The 21,401-nt window shown below is 49.6% G+C and overlaps 1 protein-coding gene across 1 annotated transcript in view; it reads left to right on the top strand.

Annotated features, from left to right (window-relative positions):
- The window catches only part of EDA (ectodysplasin A), a gene marked incomplete at its 5' end in the record, with an annotated part of 70,688 nt that extends 53,451 nt beyond the window's left edge, over window positions 1–17,237 (top strand). Inside the window, 6 exons of the mRNA XM_084294289.1 lie at window positions 6,122–6,151; window positions 9,834–10,013; window positions 10,954–10,988; window positions 11,340–11,391; window positions 14,186–14,316; window positions 16,294–17,237. Coding sequence (XP_084150415.1) covers window positions 6,122–6,151; window positions 9,834–10,013; window positions 10,954–10,988; window positions 11,340–11,391; window positions 14,186–14,316; window positions 16,294–16,545 — 680 coding nt within the window. The 3' untranslated portion in view covers window positions 16,546–17,237. The remainder of the gene's footprint in view (window positions 1–6,121; window positions 6,152–9,833; window positions 10,014–10,953; window positions 10,989–11,339; window positions 11,392–14,185; window positions 14,317–16,293) is intronic.
- Window positions 17,238–21,401: the final 4,164 nt, after the last annotated feature.

Below are 21,401 nucleotides of genomic sequence, written 5' to 3'. Positions count from 1 at the left end.
GGTCCAAGAAGCTTTCATCTGGCTAGACCAAATTTCCTGAAAATGTTGAAAACATATTGGTTCCAAACCTCCCCAAAAACCACATGTTCTAGATTAAGCATGTGTTTGGGAGCTAACATCCTTCTTTCCCCAACTCCACCATAGTCTGGCATTAATAACGCTGCACTTAAAAATATTTGAAAAGCCTTGCATATCTCGTACCCATGTGAGTGAAGTAAATATCATTACACGCCTTCTGTAAATGAAACGGCCAAGCTTTAGTGGACTTACTCAGTCCACTTTTAAGTGGACTTTTTGATCTTGCCCATGGAGACAACATATCAAAGAATGTAATGGATTCTTCATTGCTTGAAATCTTACTCTCAGAAGTAACGCTTGAGCTTCTCTTTCTGTCTCCCCCCTCCAAGTAAATAAATAAATAAATTAGTCAAATAGGGTTAGGGGAGCTGATGGGAAGGCTCAGTGGGTCAGGCTTCTTTATCACTTCATCATCACAGTGGTTCCTTCTGGTCCTAACACCTGTGGGAGCTGACAGTGCTGGTTAATGCCCGGCTGTAGGTCAGGATTTTACTGCTTTGTCCTTTTTTTTTTTTGAGGGGGAAGTTCCAAGTGGCAGAGAACTTCTTCTAGGGGAGATGGGCACTTTCACAGCTAGAAGGCGCTTGCTGTCAGAGCAAATACTGAAAAAAAAAAAAGAAAAATACTTTGCACAAACTTCCATAGCTGTTGAGAACAGTGGCCATTAAACCTGATGTTCTTCTTCCAGCTACAGCCAGAAGCTCACACTTCAAAGAAAAAGCTGCAGGTTTTTTGGTAGTGCACAAAGAGAGAGAGTTTTGAAAAAGTGCATATTAGATCAGTCACGTAGATTCCCTGGTACCATCTTCAGAATCCGATGGTTGTTGTGAAAGTAGCTGTGGGCTTAATGATTTCAACTAACGGTAGCATTGCACTTACTTATAAACGAGTGAGAAGCGATGAGACGTTTCTGGGAGACTCTGTGGTGTTATGAATCACCGAGATTTTGTGTCCAATTCTGTCTGTGCCCTCGGAGGAGGGTAACTTCTCATATCCCAGAGGCAGAGCGGTGATGGTAGTGTGGATACGGTTTGGTTATATCATCCAGTCCCACAGATTCCCCAAAGCAGAGCTGTGCTTAGGCAAGGAGATGTGTGATACGCTGACTGGAGTAACTCAGTGCTCAGAAATAGGACAGGAACGTCGTACTGATCCTGGCGAGCAGTGAAAACAGCAAATTCGGGAAGTGGGTTGGCACCGCCTGCAGAGGACGTGGTGGTTTTTGCGGCGCACCTCCCTGCAACTGCTTCCCAAGGTGAGCACCTTGAAGACATCAGCGGATGTCTTTGTTCTGAATTTGATGCGGATGTTGCTCGAAGGCGGTAGTGGCGCTCGCTGGCTTTTTCTGCTCCTGACAACTGCGAATTTGAGCAAGTTCAGCAGCTTGCCTAGGTACTCGCCCTTTGTTTGATGGTTTTCTATAATGGTCAGCCCTTTATAGGTTTTATATAAAATAAAAGTAATTACAAAGATCTGTTCCCGTCAATAAAACCAGTTTGAACTGTTTTGAAAGAATTTAAACTATTTCTTGTTAATCCACACACACAACTAATAAGTGAACGCAGGTTTTTTTTTTAGTGTGCTATTTATATCAGCACATGTCCTAAAGAAGTTTTTGATATTTTTGTATTTATAGTAAATCATAGCAGTGTGTAGCATGCAGAAAGTAAAATCAGGGGGGAAAAAAAGTAAACTCTCTTAATCTTTATAAGTGAAAACATGTCATATGTAATATCCTTGAGTTGCATCACCATCTGTTTTTTTTCTGAAGCCCTTGGAAATTACCCAGCAGATGTTAGGGCTGCAGGAGCAGAGTGCCAGAGCTGTTTCCCTGAAGCACCCATAGATGTCTTCTGCTGCTTGCAGGTGCTGTTGTACACAACAGGAGCTCGTCTGTGGCAATTATTTTCATTAGCTTAGGTAAGAAGTTTGCTGGCTTGCTGCTAGCACCGACGAAAGCAGCAATGCTGCTGGGAGAAGTGGCTTGGCATTGCCTCAAGCCTCCCCCTCCCGCGGGCGCCCAGCTGCTGTCGCTGTGGGCAGAAGGCTGCGAGGGTGGGAGCTGTGTGTGGGTTGGGGTTTTTTGTTATCGTTTGGAGCTGCCTTCTTCTGCTTGTAACTTTCCCTCAGAGTTTGCCACTGCTGCTCTTTCTATATTCCCTCCTGTTCTGTGAGCCGGCCTTTCCTTTTCCGAACAGATGTGGAAAAGCAGCTTTGGGATGGGGATGGGTCTTGAAGGCTGTTTGAAGCCAGGGTCCTCAGCAGCCCAGTGCACAGCGTTGTCACTCTGACACCATTTCTGGTGGGGCAAATCTCATCCTGCACTGGAAATGTCATCGGGCAGGTGATAGAGCTGGCGAGGCTTATTACAGCCAAGGCTGGGGAGCCTTTTTCTAAAGGAAATGCAGTGAAAGAGATGATAAATGTTAAAAGCAGATCAGGTGGCTAACTTAAACGTTTTAAGTCAGGGCAGCAGCCTGCTTTGTAGTTTTCCAATTATGGCTTTCAATACCAGTAGGCAAAAATAACCTTGCTATTTTCCATAGGGACCGATGAGTTTGTGAGACTCAGGCCGTGCCCCGTGATGCTGGGGGCCCGCTCTGAGCCAGAAGATCCCATCCAAAGCTGTGCTCACTGCATGCAGACTGTGTCCTCCTCAGCTCCGGCTGAAGAGCTCCACCATACAGCAGAAATCTTGATTATTCCCTGTGTATATATAATTTATAGGGCTGCGCAATTTGCATGACTCAGTCTCATCCCATGCTTATTTCTGTGTCCTTCAAAGCCACGCAGCCTCTCCTCTGATATCCCAGTTCTCTTCTGTATTAGCGGTTCTTGTCAACTTTCTTTCCCGTGCAAAAGAAAGCTGAAATGAAGGATTAAACGGAGCTGAGAGTTCCTTCAAGGAAGGATTAGAGCATAAGCATGAATATAATTTCAGATGAAAGGGAAGTAAAGAAGGGGATAGACTTCCCTACATCTTGGGGTCTGGTTTGACCTCGAGCACAAGCAGAAAGCATGCGGACAGGAGGCAGAGGAGAGGTGGGATTTTTAGGAAGAAATGTAAAAGTAGAGCACAAGCACCTATGGAGAAAAAGCAAACTATGCTGTGGTGATGGTGGCGTTTAATACCAGCAGGCAAGACCACAAGCTTGATCTCTGCTAAGGACATGCCAGATAGTGAAAGGAGCTCATGAGGAGCAGAGGTGATGTCAGAAAATTGCAGAAAAGCAAACTAAAGGTTATTTACATAAATAAGGCAAAATAGCTACTGGGGAGCAACTGGCCGGTCGATTTACTCTCCAGTCCAACGTGTACAAGGCTCTGAGACCAGGGAGGGCGAGGTGGGAGTAGCGGTGCGGGACAAGGCTCCAGCCAAAACCCTGCTTAACTTGTACGGTAATTAACCTGCTCCCTCGATTAGCGGATAACCAGAGGGTGATATGCCTAAAGTATCGCAGCACTTAACAGACTTTATTGTTTAAATACTGGGGAGTGGCCTCCAAAGAGTACAGCAGACAGGACTTTTTTTTTTCCTCTGCACATGTGTTGGGCCAGCGAGTATCTAGAGTCTTTCAAGTCCTGTGCCTCGGCACCTTGCGTGTGGAAGGGAACACACATCTGATATTTTGGTGGAGCTCTTCTTCCCAGCCTCAGTGAGAGACTTTGTTACCGTTTTAGAATAAATTCCGAAAAGTTTGCCATTTTGAGCAAAAATGAGGAAAATTCGGTCTTCTGGTGCATCGGATGAACCTCGTGGCTCTCTCTACAATTAAATTATCCATCCCCTCCTATTGGGAGATGAACAGATGCAAACCCCCGAGACTCAGAAGCTCCCAAGTCTAATAATATTGTGTTTTTTCATGTCAGAAGTATTTTTGTGTTTGTCGAAAGATTCACTTGCACAGCCGTAACATCTCTCTCTGCCGTGCCTGGAACAGATGCGTGTGTTGTAATATAGACTGTGAACATTGACATCACATGTGGTTCTCATTCCTCCCATTCATCTTTGAAGCTAATTGGTTCCATCCATTTCAAATGTGTTTGGCTCGCCGCAGCTATTTGTACTTTCACTCTGGTTATAGCGCTAATGGTGTGATATATATAACATGAAATAAACTCTCGTGACTCCAAGGTCTGAAGAGACACATACACAGCACTTGCATTTCGCTTGCTGCGTTGTTTTATTTTAAATGATGTCCCCAGACAGTTTTTTTCGTTTCACTGAAAATGTTATTAACTAGCTGGTGCCCGCAGGGATCGCCAGCGGGGTCGTGGCGAGTTCTGCATCGCGGGAAGTTTCAGAGCTCAGAAGGGGCAGAGAAACCCATCAGTGTTTGCAAAACATGACAGATTGTACAGTTGGTCCTGATGGTTGGCTTCAGTGTTTCTCCCCAGCAAGATACTGGTATGGGGTTCTATACACACGGGTTTCTATCTTCATGATTCTTAATATTCCGAACATAAGAATTAGTTTAAAAATAAAAAAATAATAACAAACAGTAAAAAAATAAAAAAATAATAACAAACAGTAAATTAGTAGAGGTAATAAATTAGGTAATAGCATAAATTTCCCATGATCCAACATCATAATCGAATATTGCTGCTGGAAAGGCAGGAATGAGGTTACTGGGTACTTCTCTGGTCCTTCTCTCATCTGTCCCCTGCTTATGGGAACATGGCACTTCTGTGCTTGTTTGCAGTTTGGCTTTCCCTACCACTGCTGACTCGAAGCAGCCTCGCTGCCGTCCATTCCTAGAAGTTATGCAGTTCCTTCACCCACAGCTGGGTTTGCTGAGCGCTCGGTGCTGGGATGCTTGTGTCCCCAGTACAGGTGCCCCTTTCCCAGCAGGTACGAGCACACCAGGGACTGGAGCTGGATGTGGCTGTGGCATTATTTTTTTGCCTTCCCGGGTCTAATTAGCTATTGGCCTGAACAGAAATTAAAAATTGAACTTTTCACATCTATGTTGAAACCGGAAAAGAGGTGCAAATCAGAGTATTGTACACATTTCTTTTAGCTACAGGTGAGTTCAGTCTTTGGTGCATTTTGGGACTTGACTGACAAATTGTGAGAGAGTATTTGGGGATTCTTGCAGTTTATTTCCATCCATGATTAATTTTCAAGGAAGCGGTGGCACATGTTTCACACTTCAACTTCTGCTCAAGATACCACGTAGTTTCTCAGCTTACCTATAAATATTTCCACTTCTTGCTAGGGAGGTTTGTATTCCCATTGATTAACAGTTTATAGTAATTATTTGCTTCTTTTTTAAATCATATATTTATTTTTTTTTAAACAACACTGCTTGCAAGTACTTGGGCTACTGCTTTCAGCTGAGCTCTGAGCCCTGTTACCTTTCTTCTAACTTGTCCTCATCGGGAAGTTCAATGTGCCAATTTTAAATTTTAATCTGTGTGACTTCAAGCCAGCGTGGTTTTAGCAAACCTGCTCTCTGCTGGTTTTGCAGCTTCCCAACTGCAGGTGTAGGTGGAGTTCAGGGGAATTTTCAGGGCCCTGAATGGCCAGACCTGGATGTGGCTGCGACGGGATCCGTCCTGGCACCTCAGGGGCCCTTGGGACTGACTCTCCCTGCCAGGTGTCCACTGTGTCTGAAATACGGGGACAGTGCGTGTGCTGCTGCACGGGCTATAAATGCGTCCATTGTCTGCTTGAAAAATAACCAAATAACGTGCTGTGTATGGGTCACATTCAGAAATGGGTTCTGCTAAGTCTGAGGGTTTCTGCTGTCAGAAAGCTTGGAGTGCAGTACTGGTATTGGCAACTTCACTGGCCATGTACATCAAATCTCTGTGCAGAGATCTGAGCAGCATCGCAGCCGAGCTGGAAGTAAGATGGAATCTGGATAAAATATCTGGTGAGAAGCAGAAAACTCTACATCTTTGTCTTACTGGTTTTGTCACCAATTTTGCTCCAGCATCGCAGCGACACCCTTCTTGCTAAGTGGTTGTTGATGGGGGAGGTTATGTAAGATGAAATGATCACTGAGTCTCAAGTTTTCTTTTTTTTTTTCCTTTGCAGGTCCAAGTTCAGTTAAAAACAAGAAAAAGGGTAAGTTTGAGTTTTAATTTAATTTTACTTCAATGGCCCCTTGCTGTGCCTGTGTAAGACTGCCCCAGCTATGAATTCTCTTTAACCAATACGAATGAGAAAAGCAATGAGGCGTTCAGCCCTCAGCAAATAGCGAGGATTAACGCAGCGTGTGTTGATAAAACAGGCTGTGTGCTGCTCCTACAAGCCCTTACTGCTACGGCAGGATTGCATTCCCCAGCAGCAGCAGCGAGGGGTTACAGATATTTATTGAAGCCGTCTTTAAGAGCTGAGGGAAGTTAATTGCACTGTATAGGAGTAATTCCAAAGGTGCCGTAATTAAATAGTGGAGCTGTCGTGTACCAGCGATGGCGAGCTGCGTGCTGGTAGCACAGCCATCTTTGCTGGAGCAGCTTTAGTTTTCTTCTCTCTTCTGCCATGGATCTTGCTGCAGGTTGGTGTCTACTTCCAACTCACCAACCGAAATGTGAATATACCCTGCAGCTTCTGCTTGTGCATTAAACTCATGAGTGTTGCCTTGTTTCCATGCTGAGCGTTGGTCAGCCCGCAGGTATCCTGTCTGACTTTCTTGCCACGTTCCTCAAGCTGTTTGCAATACATAACTGATTATTTTGTAAAATGCACACTGGTGAGATTCTGTGACTCGGGTTTTCAGCACGCAGCCCTGTGTTTCGTGGCGTGTCTGATGCCATCTCTTCTTGTGTGGGACTCCTTGAGAACATTTAATGGGCATAATATATTTGTTTGCTACCAGGAACTTAAGCGAGCCAAAGGATCTGAGTTGCTTTACAGACTTACTCTCAAAAATACGTAACAGCCCTGATTTTAGGGAAGCAGAATCCAACTGCCTGTTCTTGCTCCTTGTAATGATCAAAACACTCCTGGGAGCGTTTCGAACCCCGCGGTGCGCGCTCCCCTGCTGCAGGTTGCAGGAAAGACATCAGCTGTGTGCAACTCAGGGGCTCCCCCAGACGTGCTGTCTCTGAACCACACGGCGCTCACGGCTGCTGCTGTTACCCAGGGGCTTCCAGCAGAAACCTGGCTGCACGTGCTGCTACGACCCCACAGCCTCACCTCGGTGCTCCTCGCATGCGGCCTCGCAATTTATGGCTGAGAGGTCGGGACCGGCCGCAGTCAGAAGCTTCACTTGTATTTACCCTCCAAAGCAGCGTAAAATTTTATGTTCAGAAAGCTTGTCCTAACAAAACTCTGAAACCCTAAACCCGCGCTCAGTCAGCTGAACTAATAACAAATGGTGCCTGTGGTGTTCGTAGCAGTTTTGGATGGCTGAGGGATCTCGTAGAGCTGTATTACATACAGCTGTAGTGCTGTATAAAATATTTCAGTTTTATGGTATTGTCACTTTTTTTTAAAAAAGAATTAGAGCTTATTGTTTAGCAAATGACAATTAAGGAAAGCATACTGATGGTGCCTGGTTCAGTTGGCTTGGGGGTGAAGGAGGAGAGCTGCATGGAGCTGGGGAGTGCCACGGGACGTTCTCAAACCTCTGCAGATCCAAGAAGTACGGCAGCTCTGCACGAGGCCTCGTGTGCTGTGCGAGAGCCACGTGCTGCCTGCCTGGCCCAAAGCTTCGACTTTGTGCTCAGGCTCGTTGTTAAACACTGAGTGCTCCTAGGAGCTGGGTTTTGAGAGCTGGTTTTGGCTGTGAGATGGTTTCCCCTGCCTGATGGGAGCACCCGGCACAGACCCTACGGCGCACAGGACTCCTGGGGATGAGGACTTCTCGTATTCTGCCCCAATAAGTGGCTCTTAAAAAAAAAAAAGTGAAAAGAAAGAGGAAGCAATGGCATCTCATTCCCCACATATCCTCCTAAAAGCATCTGCAGGCTTTCCCAGCTTCCTGGCGCACGGCTTGTTTTGCACCACAGCTCGGCCATGAATGGTCCCCTCAGTGGGAAGATGAATCAAGCTTTATCCGCTCCCAGAACTATTTTTTGCCTTGTGACTTTAACAGGCAGGATTGCATTAATACAGAGAAGAAGTTGAAATTACTTGAAGGAGCAAGAATGCATAGAAAAATAAGTGTCCCTGTGCGGCTTCAGAATTATGTGCAATTGTTTTACTGCTAAACTAGCAGCTAATTTAGTCGCAGACCAGATTTCTGAGACAGATTAGTTAAAACAGCTGTAATGTGTGTCCCTCTTGGGAAGGAAAGCAAGGAGAGACAGCCGCGGGATTCCTGCCTTAGTGCCTGTGATCCTGCGTTGGGATTGTCTAGATGGAAGGGGGCGTGGATGAAAAGAATTCATTAAGTGTGCTGCAGGGGAAATAGGTAAGGGATTGGATTCAAGCTGAGGATTTCCAAGACCTGTCATTATCCTGAGGAGGAGGCGGAGAATTGCTGGATTAGAGGCAGCCTGGCTTGGGGCCAGCTCAGATTCGAAGGCACCTCTGCTAATCTGGGCAAAACCGCTGCAGGTAACAATTTGTCCCCTTAAGCCTTTGCCCTGTTTTTGTAGGATACCAGTGTTACCGCAATATTATTTTAATTAGGAGTATTTAGCTTGAAGTAGCTTTCTACTTTAAACAAAGCACCCGACAGCATTCTGCTTCCTTTACACCTAGAAACAAAAAGCAGGGCTGGAGGTCGATCCTGTGCAGCTGATTGAGTCTCGGCCCCGTGGCAGTGCTGAAAGAAGCAGCTGGGTGCTGGGGCAGGTGACACGGGAAGGGACCGTGTGGCACACTGCGACTGGGCAGCACGGCTGACCCTTGACTATGGCTGGTGGCCACGGTGCAGCAGATTGGATCCTTCCAGTTCTGCACAAAGTTCATTTCTTGTGGTTTTGTCCCACCACAGCGACGCATAGTTAGTAGAGAAACAAGTACATAACTGTATGCAGAAACCATACCCATAATCTTAATTTTCTATCCTCGCTGTTGTCTAAAAAATGGTTTCGTTCTGTGCTGTAGCAGACTTTGTTGCAGCAGTTGATGAAATGGCTTTGCCATGTTAGTAAAGCTCTTTGGCATCAAAGCTGTTAGAAAATCGCACTCCAAAAACTACGTCAAAAGACCACAGTTTCTCACAGGGATCTGGAAAATCAGGAAATCACAGGTCAGGTTTTCCCTGCAGACCTTACTTCGGTCCACTGCGTGCGTGCCTGATCAGAGTCTTTGCGTCTCCTTGCAGTCTCCTTGCATCGCTGCACTTTCTTTCCCCGTCCTTTGTCCTTGTGCCTGCTGCAAGGTGCTCAAGGAACGCAGCAGCTCTTTGGTGCTTCCCTCCTCGGGGTTCAGCGAGCCCTGCCAAAGCCCAGACTGGGCACTGAGATTTTTTGAGGCACTGAGCATCTCGGTGCTTCCTGCAGTGTTCAGCGCCGGGATGCTGTGGGGAGGGAAGGGGTGAGAGTGGGAGCTGCAGCTCGGCTCCGAACTGCCCTCTGGAGGAGTCCCTGGGCCAGGAGATTTGGTGGCGCCCGGTCACGTCCCTGCAGGCTGCTGCTGCTGGTAAAGATTTAGCTGTGAAGGCACACGCGTACAGCAGGTGAGAAAGGTTGCAGCTGTTCTACCTCAAAACTCTATTTTCGTTGTAAAAGCAAGAAATTGCAGAATGTTTCCAGGGTTGCCTCTGTGGCCCATCCGGCCGGGTGCTCCTCCTTGTTGGGGCTGAAGTGGGAAACGCTGACGTTTGGCCTTGTTTTGTTTTTTTTGTTTTCAGGTAAGAAGGCCGGTCCTCCAGGGCCCAACGGACCCCAGGGGCCACCCGGCCCTCCTGGCCCCCAGGGCCCCCCCGGCATTCCTGGCATCCCCGGGATTCCCGGCACCACTGTCATGGGACCCCCCGGACCCCCTGGCCCGCCAGGCCCTCAGGGACCCCCTGGGCTGCAGGGCCCCTCAGGTAACCGCTCATCCCCATGGCAGGGTGCCCCCTCTGCCTCCATTCCTAACACAAACCCCATTTCTGCATCCGGACCGGGGAGGGTGCTGCTTAACACGGGCACCAAAACATTCCAGGAGCACAAGAAACCAAGTCAGACGGGGTTTGCCATACAAGTCAGATGAAAATACGTTTTTCTCCTGCAGTCCTTGGTTGTGTTTTGCTTTGTGCATGATATTATTCCTCCGTGGAGTCTTGTGCCAGTTATTTTGTAAAAATCCCTGGCTGTAATTACTCTTTAAAACGCATGTTAGTGGAAGCTCACATCGCTGTTGTTTGTGCTACGCACATGAACAGTCTGGTCTTAAAAAATGCTTCTTCAGAGAAATCAGGGCTGTCACCCTATGGCTTGCATGGCTCTCAAAGGAAAACTCAGTTGACTTTTCAGTTTATGTCTCAGAAATTGCTGAAGCACAGGCCAGCAGCAGCATGAGGTCCTTAGCACTCGAGAGTGCTGCCCACAAGCATCTCCTCTTTAACAGAGATTTGGCTCTCGGAGAAAAGAGATTTCAGCATGGAGCTTGAATGCAGTGAATGACCTGCGTTACTGCCGAGTCAGACTTGTAATCTTTGCAGCCAAGAGTCTTCATTACCACTACTGATCAGCAAAAGGGTTGTGCAATTTTTCCTTCTAGTGGAAACTGGTTGAATAACGTTGGGGCATTGTGATGATGCTAGGCAGAAATGCAGGAATGAAATAAGAAAGAAGTGGGATGAGGCTTTTCCTTGCTTGCATACTTTCTAACATGAAGCCGTACCCCGGATAGCTGTTAACATCCTCCTCCTGCTATAAACGGGTCTTTAATGTTTGTTATGGGGTACGAGGAGTTTTCTTTAGAGGAATATTTACTGCAGCTCCTTCAAGCATAACTCTGCAATGATGTGAAATTGCGTTTTGCAGGTGCCACAGACAAGGCAGGCTCCAGAGACATCCAGGTTGGTTGATTTTCTTTCAAGTTACCGGTTGTTTGTCGACATGCAGAACCCACCCCTTCCCCTCTGTGCTAAATCACAGCTCCACAAAATGACCGACTGAGCTCTCTTTTCTCATTGCTCAAGAGCAAGCCGTGTTAATCTGGCTTGGGCTTCTCACTTCTTGTCCAGTACTTGAGCATGTTGTTCTCAGCTGCTCCCATCTTCTTTTTTGTGTTTGTTTGTTTATGAAAAGCAGTAACGATCTCAGAGTGCTGTCATGTACCAGTCAGCAAAGCCGTGAAGCCATGTCAGGTTACTGTAAGATGACGCAGTGTTTCTGACCCCCTTTAAACCCCTGTAATCTCTTTGCAGCCAGCTGTGGTCCACCTTCAAGGCCAAGGCTCAGCAATCCAAGTGAAGAATGGTAAGGATCTCATGATATTGGCACTTACTGAACCTGCCCTGCAGCCCCAGGCACGTACCTGGATCTAGGAGCACCCTGTGACAGGGGGCATCGATTGCTGACCGTGACAGCCTGACTCCCAGTGCCCAGACACTGCAGAGGAGCTTTCTGCTCAGTGTCCGTCCCCATTTCTTTTGTGCTCAGACCTCCCAGTTTGTCTCTGTTCTCCCAGAACTCCAGCCCCACTGGGTCTCGCTTCCCCTTGGCCCCCAGGTACAGTGTGCCTCCTCCCACCTGTTGTGAAATCATTTTTCCTCAGCCCCTTGACCGGCCAGCCTTCTTTCCCAGTCCATTTTGTTGGTTTTGTTTTCTATTTTAAGCCAGCAGTATATCCTTTTCCTGTCGAAACCCCATTAGCCTGCGTTTTTCCCCATTTCCCCAAGAATATATTTCAGGGGAAAGCGCAGCTCCAGAGGGAGCTGCGGGGACACAGAGACACACACAGCTGCGAGCTCCTCCTGCCTTGCCCCGCTGCAGGCAAGCACACCCTGCAGCTCCCCGGCCCCCTGAGCATCCCCCCCATCATCTGTAACCCAGCCCAGCTCCTGCCGAGCCATCCCACATCCACCAGCAGTTCTCTGCTCTCCTCCTTCCTCCCCGAATCCCTCTCTGATTTCTGCTCGGGTTTCTGCTCCTCTTGCCAACAGCTGGGTCTCATTCATTAGCCGCTGTCTCTCGGCTGGCGATGTCTCGCTGTGCTGGAGGGGAGCTGGCTCGTCCCCTGCCCAGACCCCGGGGAGCCCTGGGGACAGGGCTGCAGGACCCGTGCTCACCAAATCCCGCACCGCGCCTGGGACGCTGAGGGCTGGCCAGGTTTCCCGTTGAAAGGCTCGGTTTATCTCTTCCACCAGGCATGAGCCGACATTTCTCACGGTTAGGGAAGCGTCCTTCCAGCTGAATGCTACGGCAGGGCGGGGGAAAGCTCCCAAAAACAAAAACAAAAAAAAAAAAAAAAAAAGGAAATCGGCCGTTTCTAACAACAGCACGAGGGAAAAGATGCTGTTTTGCTTATGTGCAGAAAGTAATTATCCCGTTATTAATGGGAAGCGTGTATGTTTACAGAGTGTACGCTACTCTCTAAGAGTGGGAATTACCCTGTAACTGTCCTTCCCTGCTGCTCGGGAACAATCCCCAGCTCCGAGCCTGCCTTCCCTGGGCGCTCAGGCATTAATGCTGTCCAGCTGACAGTCAGCAGAAGCCGCAGCCTGCCGGGCTTGCAGCTAGGGGCAGGGAGCAGAAACGCAGACGAAGACTGGGAGGAAAGAGAGTTGCGTTTGATAAAACCTACAGACTTGGTGCTGTCCTCGGCACGTAGCAGCGTGGCCTTGGGACGTGCCCATGCAGGGAACAGAGGTCCGCTGGTGGCGGTTATCCCACGGGCCTGGGTGGTCGGTCTGTAAACCCCTAACTGTGCTGAGGACCCCAGTATAGGTCCATGTGGTGTGCCGTGGTGCCATATCATGCCTCATTGTTGGTTTGACTTTTTTTAAAATCTAGGAAATGCAATCACAAAGCAGTCGTTAAAACAATGCCAGTTACAAAGTCAAGAATGTTGAAGTCAAGGAATATCAGAATTAAAATCCATCGTGCTACCCTAAATTGGCCTCCGTGCACATGCATGTCCTGAGAGACTATTTCAGGCCATAGTTGCACACCATTTTTTCCATTATACTTTGATTTATTTTGCTGCAAGGACCGGTTTTCTTCTAGGGAAGATCCTAGGGCTTAAAATGAAGGTGAAGGCTGTGTCTTCGTGCTCAGCAGCACTGAGTGGGGCAGGCGGATTTGCCACATTTAGTCCAATTCCCATAAGGACAGGAATCATTGTTCTCATCCCGGCCTTGCTGTCATCCTCAAGGAAGCTCCCGTCTGCAGCACACTGTGCAAGTTTTGCTTTGTTTAGTGTGGAAACTGGGTAGAGAGGTGTGGGGAGGGGAATGAATAAAGAGAAGGGAAGTCGAGGAGATTTAATAGTCTTCTGGCTGGGTAATGTCAGTTGGGAATCTTGCCTGGAGAGCTGGATTCTGATGCTTCCCTTCTGCAGAGTTTCTTCCACGATACCAGGGAAGTCACCAGCAGCAAAGGGCCAAAACCTCGAGAGGCGCCTGGGGTCTGGGCTGCAGAAGGGCTGCTGTAACCACAGCTACCAGAAGCTGTTTGTGCTCTGTGGCTGAGCATGCAGAGTGTCAAAAACCAGCCCCTGGCCTCGGAGATGAGTTTGGAAAACACAGCAAATACATTAAAGTACTGGCACGGCTTTCCATGTGCCAGTGTCCTTGCTGTGCAGTGGGGATGACAGCACGTAGTCCTGATGAGAACATTTTGTCAGGGCTGGGAAACACTCAGGTACGATAATAGGCTCACCTTAGCCTTGGGAGAAGATGAGCTCGTCCGCATCTGATGCTGGGGATGAATGCAGTGTAGTACAAAAGGCCAGGTGCTGATTCAGGGCTGAGAAGAGCTGCTCCTGACAAGGATAAGCAGAGATGGAAATCGCTCATCCTGCACGCTGCATGATGTGGGTGTCCCATTCAGACAGCAGCAAGTGCTGGTGTAATCAGAGCTAGCGCCATGGGAAGGAGTCAAAACTAGCACAGCACAGCCCTTAATTCTGGGGTTTTCTCGCCAAGTTACTTGACTTTTGAACGTGGGTCTGTGTCGTTGTGTATGAAAGCTTGCAATGTCACTGTATTTCTGTGCTCCCGCGCTTTTCATCCTGACGGGTACTGAGTGACTGCCGTTTTCTCATACTGAGATCTTTCAGGTGGAGTCCTCAATGACTGGTCTCGCATCACTATGAACCCCAAGGTGTTTAAGCTGCATGCCCGCAGTGGGGAGCTGGAGGTACTGGTGGACGGCACATACTTCATCTATAGTCAGGTAGAAGTGAGTACGGTCCTAGGCCTAACTCCTATTCTTGTGTTCCAATGGAAGCCTTGCATGAACCACGAGAGGGCTCCAGACAACTAGCAAATGCCAAGAACTTGTATGTACCTTTAACCACTTCATGCTCTAGGAGATGTGTGTCGGAGGAAGAAGTTAGAGTTTGGAAGTGCGAGGTCAGACGTCTCGCCATGACACCAGCTGCAAGAGATTAGTTACTGCGACACGCGCGCAGGCGCCCCACCAAATCCCATATGCCACCGATGACTTGTTCCCCCACCATCCTGCCTGCGCAGGCAGTCAGCAGCAAATCTAAACCGTATTGCAGAGCAAGAGTCCCAGCAGGAAGCTGGGCTCTGCGCTTTAAGAGGGATGTAATACCAAAACCCCGACAACTTGTGATCATTGAGAAACCGTGTCGCTCTCTGTAAGCGTAGGACTCCCAGCCCGGGTGGCCTGGCCAACCTCCAGCCCAGGTAATTCCATTTTGCCTCCACGTTCTTCGTGTAGCGTCAGAGGGACACGATGTGCCAGCAGCCTTGTGGTGCAGCAGGATGGCTCAGCTGCTGCTTTAGCTGGCACCAGCGATGGATGTGCAGAGCTGCCTAGGTAGAAAGTACTGAACAAAATAATTCATATTAGGATTTAGGATACAGGAGGTAAAACGTAATTTCCTTTCCTCATTCAGAAAAAAAATAAATGCAGGAGGCGTACTGTCATTTAGCACAGTGCTCCCAGTCTCCTGCAAGTTTCTGAGCAGCTTCTAAGCTGCAGGGGTGTGAGCTGCCACGCTCTGCCCAGCCTTCCAGAGCAGGCAGGGTGTCCGGTCACCTGCAGGCTGGAAATCTGTCCAGTTCTGGCACAGATCTTAGCCCCTCCAATCTCCTGATCAGGATTTGCCTATATGCAGCTAGCAGGCCCACTGACTGTACCAGGAGTGATAAAATGGGCTGTGGATGCCAGGTGAGGCAGGGCTCTTCCATGGAGCTGCTTGTGCATTGGCTTGGATGGGGGCAGGAAAAATAACTACATGGGCTGAAATAGAATTGTTCCCCTAGTGCTTCATGCTGATTGCTGGCCATAACGCTGGGCCTCTGAAGCTTTTGTCATTTGTAGCCCATCGAGGAGAAAAAAGGGGACTCGGCCTCATTTAGCTTCTGTGGTCACAGCAGATAGGCTAAGAAGAATTAGCAGATGCATCCAAAAAGGAATAGTTTCCTTCAGGAAGAAGCGGCTCCCTGGGACAGACTGCTCCTTGTGCGGGTCTCTCTCAGGCATCTTGCAGTTCTTCAGAAGCAGCACGTGGGAGATGGTTAAGGAACTGAGCAAGTCACAGTCATGGGGACTTAGCCACTCAATCCAGGAGTTAAATCAGTACAGATACCCTAAGGTCATCCCCCTCCAAGCTGCGGAGGCTGGGAGAGTGTCTTCCCTGTAATAGCTTATGCCTTTGAAAGCGCCTCAAGTCCAGTTACAAAGAAGGCAGCTCCCAGTCATCTTAGGGCATTTTGATGTCAACACTAAAGGAGGCTCATGGGATCCAGAAAGCAGGACTTGCCAGGTAAGTGACAGAGGACTTCAGTTAAAATCTTTGTCTGTTTGTTGGATGAAAAGCTGTTTGTAGCAGATAGGTTTGTTCTCAGGTCGTGGTAACTCAGCCTGCACAGGTTTGTAATGTTTCCTTTAATGAGCAGGGGCTAACGAGAGGATTCCTAGCTGGGCCATAAAGATACTTGGATTTGCAGATGCTTGCATGCTTGTACTATTAGTGTGAAGTGAAATACGAAGTTTCCTTACGTTTTGTTGGCTTGAGGGTCTTTCTGCCTGAACGAGCCAACCTCCTGTGAGCATGGGTGGCCAGGGGCCAAGGAAGGGATCGTTAGCAGAGGGACCACACGTATGCCTTGAGAGGAATGTGGGCTTCTTCCTGGTGCACAAATACACTGCCTAACAGTCTTTCTTCTTCCTGCTTCACATCAGGTATACTACATAAACTTCACAGATTTTGCCAGCTATGAGGTGGTGGTGGATGAGAAACCCTTTCTGCAATGCACTCGGAGTATTGAGACCGGCAAGACCAACTTCAATACCTGCTATACAGCTGGGGTCTGCCTCCTCAAAGCCAGGCAGAAGATTGCTGTGAAAATGGTCCATGCTGACATCTCCATCAACATGAGCAAGCACACAACTTTCTTTGGGGCTATACGCCTAGGAGATGCACCAGCATCCTAGATGAACTTGGCATATCCAAGGATACTCACAGAACTGCACAGTGCTGCTGTTCATAAGCGTATCAGTATTTCAGGGGGTTCTGTAATCCGGCCATAAAGAAAACTGATCCAGAGCTATTTATTCCTATATGTGAATGCAGGAAGCACAATGTCTTCTGTGACTCGCATGGAGACTTGGATCAAAAAGCTAGCTGAAAAAGCGTTGTGAGGAAGAAAGGCTGTTGTGTCTGCCTTGTCTCAGTATTTCCAGTATTACTGCACTGATATTCTGCTCTGTGATCTTCACATGAGGCTTGTTGAGAGTGATGTGGGTCTCTGCTTCTATGTTGCACTAGCAAGAGCATCCCAGGCAGTAGCAGGAGAGGACAGACGTCGGTCAGAGTGGTCCTGCCTAGGCTTCACTCCTGCTTCTGCCCGCTAACGAGAGCAAGAAATGGGGTTTCTGCTTTGCTGCCTTCCCAGTTCCAACTGGGAGGGCAGCATGGTGCGAAGGGAGGCGAATAGGACAGAGTCAGTGGCGTTTACATTCATCCTCAGGAGCGTGAGAGAGGAAGGCGAAGAGCTTGCAAGCAGGCTGCAAAAGCGGTGTGTCTGAGAGGAAGCTAAACACTTAACAGAGCAGGCTTAGCACAGAGAAAGCTGCCTCTACATTCCAGAAACTGCAAAGTCCCAAAGATAAAGATGATCCCGGTTCCAGAGCCTCTGCTACTTTCAGCTCCTGCCATTGCCCCAGAGGTGTACACTGCCCTAACGGGGGCTGCCTTAAAGTACTGCTGCTGTTACAGCAATTTGTGTTTTTGTTTTGGTTTGGTTTTTTGTTTTTTTTTTTTTTTTTTTTTTTTGTCTTTTTAATTAATGTGTTGCAAACCAGAACACATTTCTACAGGCTTCACAGAGCCATGTAGAGCAGACACAAGTACTTGTGAAAACACTCTGAAGAAGTTTGTCATGTTTAAGAATAAAATATTCAAACAGGAAAGGGTTTTTTTTTTTTTTTTTTCTGTTTTAATAGCAACTGCCCTGCTCTTAGATGTGGTTTTTATCCTTCCTCCCCACACCCTTTTCCTTTTGGCACTCTTCTACCTAAAATGCTCTAATAAGTGGTGATGGAGTCTCGAGCAAAAATGTGTATTTAAGAAGTCTGGTCCAGCATGAAGTCACCACTTTTTCTTTTCTCTGAGCCCTGCTGAGTCTAGTCATAACTCGATTTCTGGTGACTAATAGGGTAGCTGGGACGCTATTGTTTCTTTTGGCTTCTTGAGCAACTCTCTCCCGTTACCTCCCCTCAACTGGTGAGATCTAAAGCTATAAGATGTGCTTGGGCTGGGCGCGGGGCTGGGCCGCTGGCTGCTCTTCGTGCCGTGCCTCGGTTCGGGTTTGGAGGTGGCGTTTGCTCGGTGGTGCAGCCGGGTTGCTTCTCAGAGCACATTTCATTAAGCCAAGAGGGCAGCAAAATTTCAGCCTCTATGGCCAAAAGGAATAGCAGGGCTGGGAGCAAGTCCCAAACCGATGCCTTGGGTGATACAGCTCAGCTCCTGGCCAGCAGCAGAGCTCACCTGCAGGGTGTGGGGTTGCCATCGGTGCGGCCGCCCTGGCCGGGGCATTCTCAGCTCCACCGCTTTTCCCGATCCGTAGCGAGTGATCTCACTTGCCAACTATTGCAGTTATTGGGAGATAAATATTTCTTGGGGGCACCCGGCTTTGGCTTCGGCCTCGCTATTCACAGGAGGCGTGCAGTTTATAAAATAGCTGCATGAAAAATTGCCTGCTATTTCTTTTTCAATATGTTCTCCTCCTTTCTAGCCTTAACATGTTGGACGAGCAAGAGCCTTAGGGGCACTTAACTAGTCTTTGTGGTTTATTTCCTTTAAAATGGATTAAGAAGGACATGTTCCTCTGACAAGAATGAATCAGGACAACTGTGTATAGTGAGAACATTAAGCAAATCATTAACAGAATTGCTGTAGAATACAGTCTGAACAGCAAGACTTTGGGGCAAGCATAAATAATGAAAAGGCTCGGGACAGCACGATGGATGCAGTTTGCATTCTTCGTCCCCCACTGGCAGGATCTGTGATTCGCTTCTGAGGATGGCTGCGAGCAGGAGGAGGCAAAGGGAGAATCCCCTGTTGCTGCGAAAACCCCAGGCAGCGCCGCCGAGCTCCCCCTTGGCATGTGCACAGGGCAGCGGGGAGGGGGGCACGGGGAAGCGATTCCTGCCTCCCTCCTCGCGAGCAGCGGAAGGTTTTAGGGGCTGCTTCTGGTCTTACACCACAGCCTGAGCGCCACGACGTGGGCTCAGAGACCGGGGAGCGCCTGGCTTCGGGTGGCCTTCGTGCCAAGAGCCACCTTCACCGCTGCTCCGAGCGCTCGCCGCATCGCCGGCCCTGCGGCAGCCCCGGGGGTGTTTTATACTTGAAACCCTTGGGCCACCCAGCAACAAGTTCTCGTTGATGAAGTATTGCAGTGCAGGTTGCCTAGGCTGTAGCATAGCTTCTTCTGTACGACACTTCTCTGCGCCACCGGCCTCGGTGCCTCTGCAGGTTTCCGTTGGCGGAGCCAGGAAGGGCTGGAAGCAGCACAAAAGAGCTTGAGGAGGATGCGCGTGGAAGAGTCCAACCACCTCCAGCAGGAACAGGGCCTCGCTCCAGCCTTTCCCTCTCACGTCTCCTCATTCCGATGTGTGTCCGTCCCTAGGCTGGCTGAGCAGGAAGCTCCTCACGGACAGACCGACATCGGCGTGCTGGAGACGGTGGCGCAGCGCTGCAGTCCCCCCAGCAGTCGCTGCTGGCTTCCCCTCGGCAGCACTAGCTCGCTCTCACCTCCGTGCCTTAGCTCTGCTGCTCCGTGCTTGGCTGGACTCCACTTGCAGAAATGTAGCAAGCAGCTGATTGGTATTTAATTCATTCAAAACCCTTCTCCCCCCCTCCCCGAGACCCTCTATGCAGAGACAATCCGTAGGGAAGCCGGCTCTGCTCGTGTCTTCTTGTGTTCACCTGTGGAAGGAAGGATTCTCTCCAGCAAAGGCGTTCGGGCACGGCTCCCTGCCCACAAAAACCTGGCTGTGCTTTCCTCCAGCGCCTTTCTCGCCCAGGTAAGCAGTTGTGGGCTTACTGCTGCCCCCTGCCAGCCCGTCAGGGGACTCGGCAGTGTCCTTCCAGCACTTGGTGCTGAGAAAAGGGCGCCTGGGCTGTGTTTGGAGAGAGATGAGCAAACTACATTCGCTTGGGCCTTCTTCCATCCGCTAGGGCAGCCCCTCGTCTGGCAATCAGGGGGGCAGAGAGCCCTGTGAAGGCGCTCACTCTCTCGTGGCCCTCTGACTTACTGTGTGCCTGCCGTGAGCCCCCCTTCACTGTCCCCAAAAGTCCCGGCGTGGGCATTTGGGGAAAGCGGAGGAGAGGCTGCGTCTCCCGGTCTGCGACGGTACGGGGCAGATGTTCGTGTGGGAGCTGCTCCCAGGTGTGCATCTGCTGTGGCTCTGTGAAATCCGGACATGCTGCAAGCAGCACGCTCCCGGGGGTGTCAGCTCAGAGCTCGGGAGCAAAAAGGCAGCTGGCCACAGCCAGCCCCCGGCTGCGAGCTGAGCCTCCTCGGGGCCGGCTGCTCGGGTTTGTTCCATGTCTCTGGCCCACGGACCAGACACTGTCCCCTGTCCAGGCGCAGCTGTTTGGTTGCTGCACCCATTTGCAAGCCCGATCCCCCCCTGATGTCTGCCTGCATCACGTCCAGGTGTAGGAGGAAGCCTCTCCTCAACCTCCCCAGTAAAAGCGTAATGGGAGAGGAGCTGTGGGAACAGACACCCAGCTCCGAGCCCGTTACCTGTCTGAGCTGCACAGAGATATCCTGATGCTGTTTTGTGCTTCGACATCTTTATTCAAGACACTATCTGTATATAAAATATACATAATGTATATAAATTAGGATGTAAGTTTATGTAAATTGTCAATATTTTCTTTGCAAATAAAGCTTTTTCCTGACCTCTGGCTGTTCCTCCGTGCTCAGCACTATCGGCCTGGCAGCTGGGGGGTGCGGAGGAGCTCGGCCCAGGGCTGCTGCTGCCCCGGCTCGGGGATCGCCCTCCGTGGGAGCAGGGCACCTGGAATGATGCCCCAAATGAGAGGCAGCACGAGGAGGAGGAGGAAACAAAAGGTGCTTTGTTCTGGGTTTGGGTTCGTGGCTTAGGGTGGCCTTGTAGCTCGGCTCCCGAGCACCCGCACACCCCACTGCTGAGACCTCAGGTGCCGAGTTTTCTTCAGCACGGGGAGTTCATGGGGTCGGGATGTAAGTGCCCAGGGATTCTCTGCAGAAGTCCCTTGCTTCCGATCAGGGACTTTCAGCTGATTTCACCACCGTGCCTGCTACGTGGGCCCGTGCCCGGTGGCCGGGGCGAGGGCTGGGGTTCCCCGGGAGGTGCTGGCTGGGGGCCGGGGCCGTGCAGGTTCAGCCAGAGGTCGGAGGCTGCTCCCACGTCTGCACAGATGTGCGAGCCTCATCCATCCCCTCCGGGAGCAATCGAGGGCTGCTCTCCTGCAGCTGCCTTTGGCCCCGGCTGCGGTGGAGCGCATCCTCCATCAGGGCAGCATCGGGGGAAGCCGGGCTGCTGCATCGTTAGGTGTGAGGGGTTGCACAGATATGCAAATAGGAAAAAAATATTAATATCATTTATTATTCTGCCAGGCACGGCTAGGAGCAGGGCAGCAGCTCTACCTCTGGAGCAACAGCTAAGGCTGGGCAGCAGCCCGGACGTGTTCCTACAGATGGAAAGAAATCAGCCCCCTGGAGCCAAAAAAAAGCAGTAAAAGTCTGGTTTGCAGAACTCGCTTTGAGTTCACTGTGAGCAGGACATGGCCACAGCCC

This window comes from Netta rufina (genome assembly GCF_964035555.1).
Source record: "Netta rufina genome assembly, chromosome: 12".
Lineage (NCBI taxonomy): Eukaryota > Metazoa > Chordata > Aves > Anseriformes > Anatidae > Netta > Netta rufina.
Note: the sequence above shows the minus strand (reverse complement) of the source record. Positions and strands in the feature narration are given on the sequence as shown.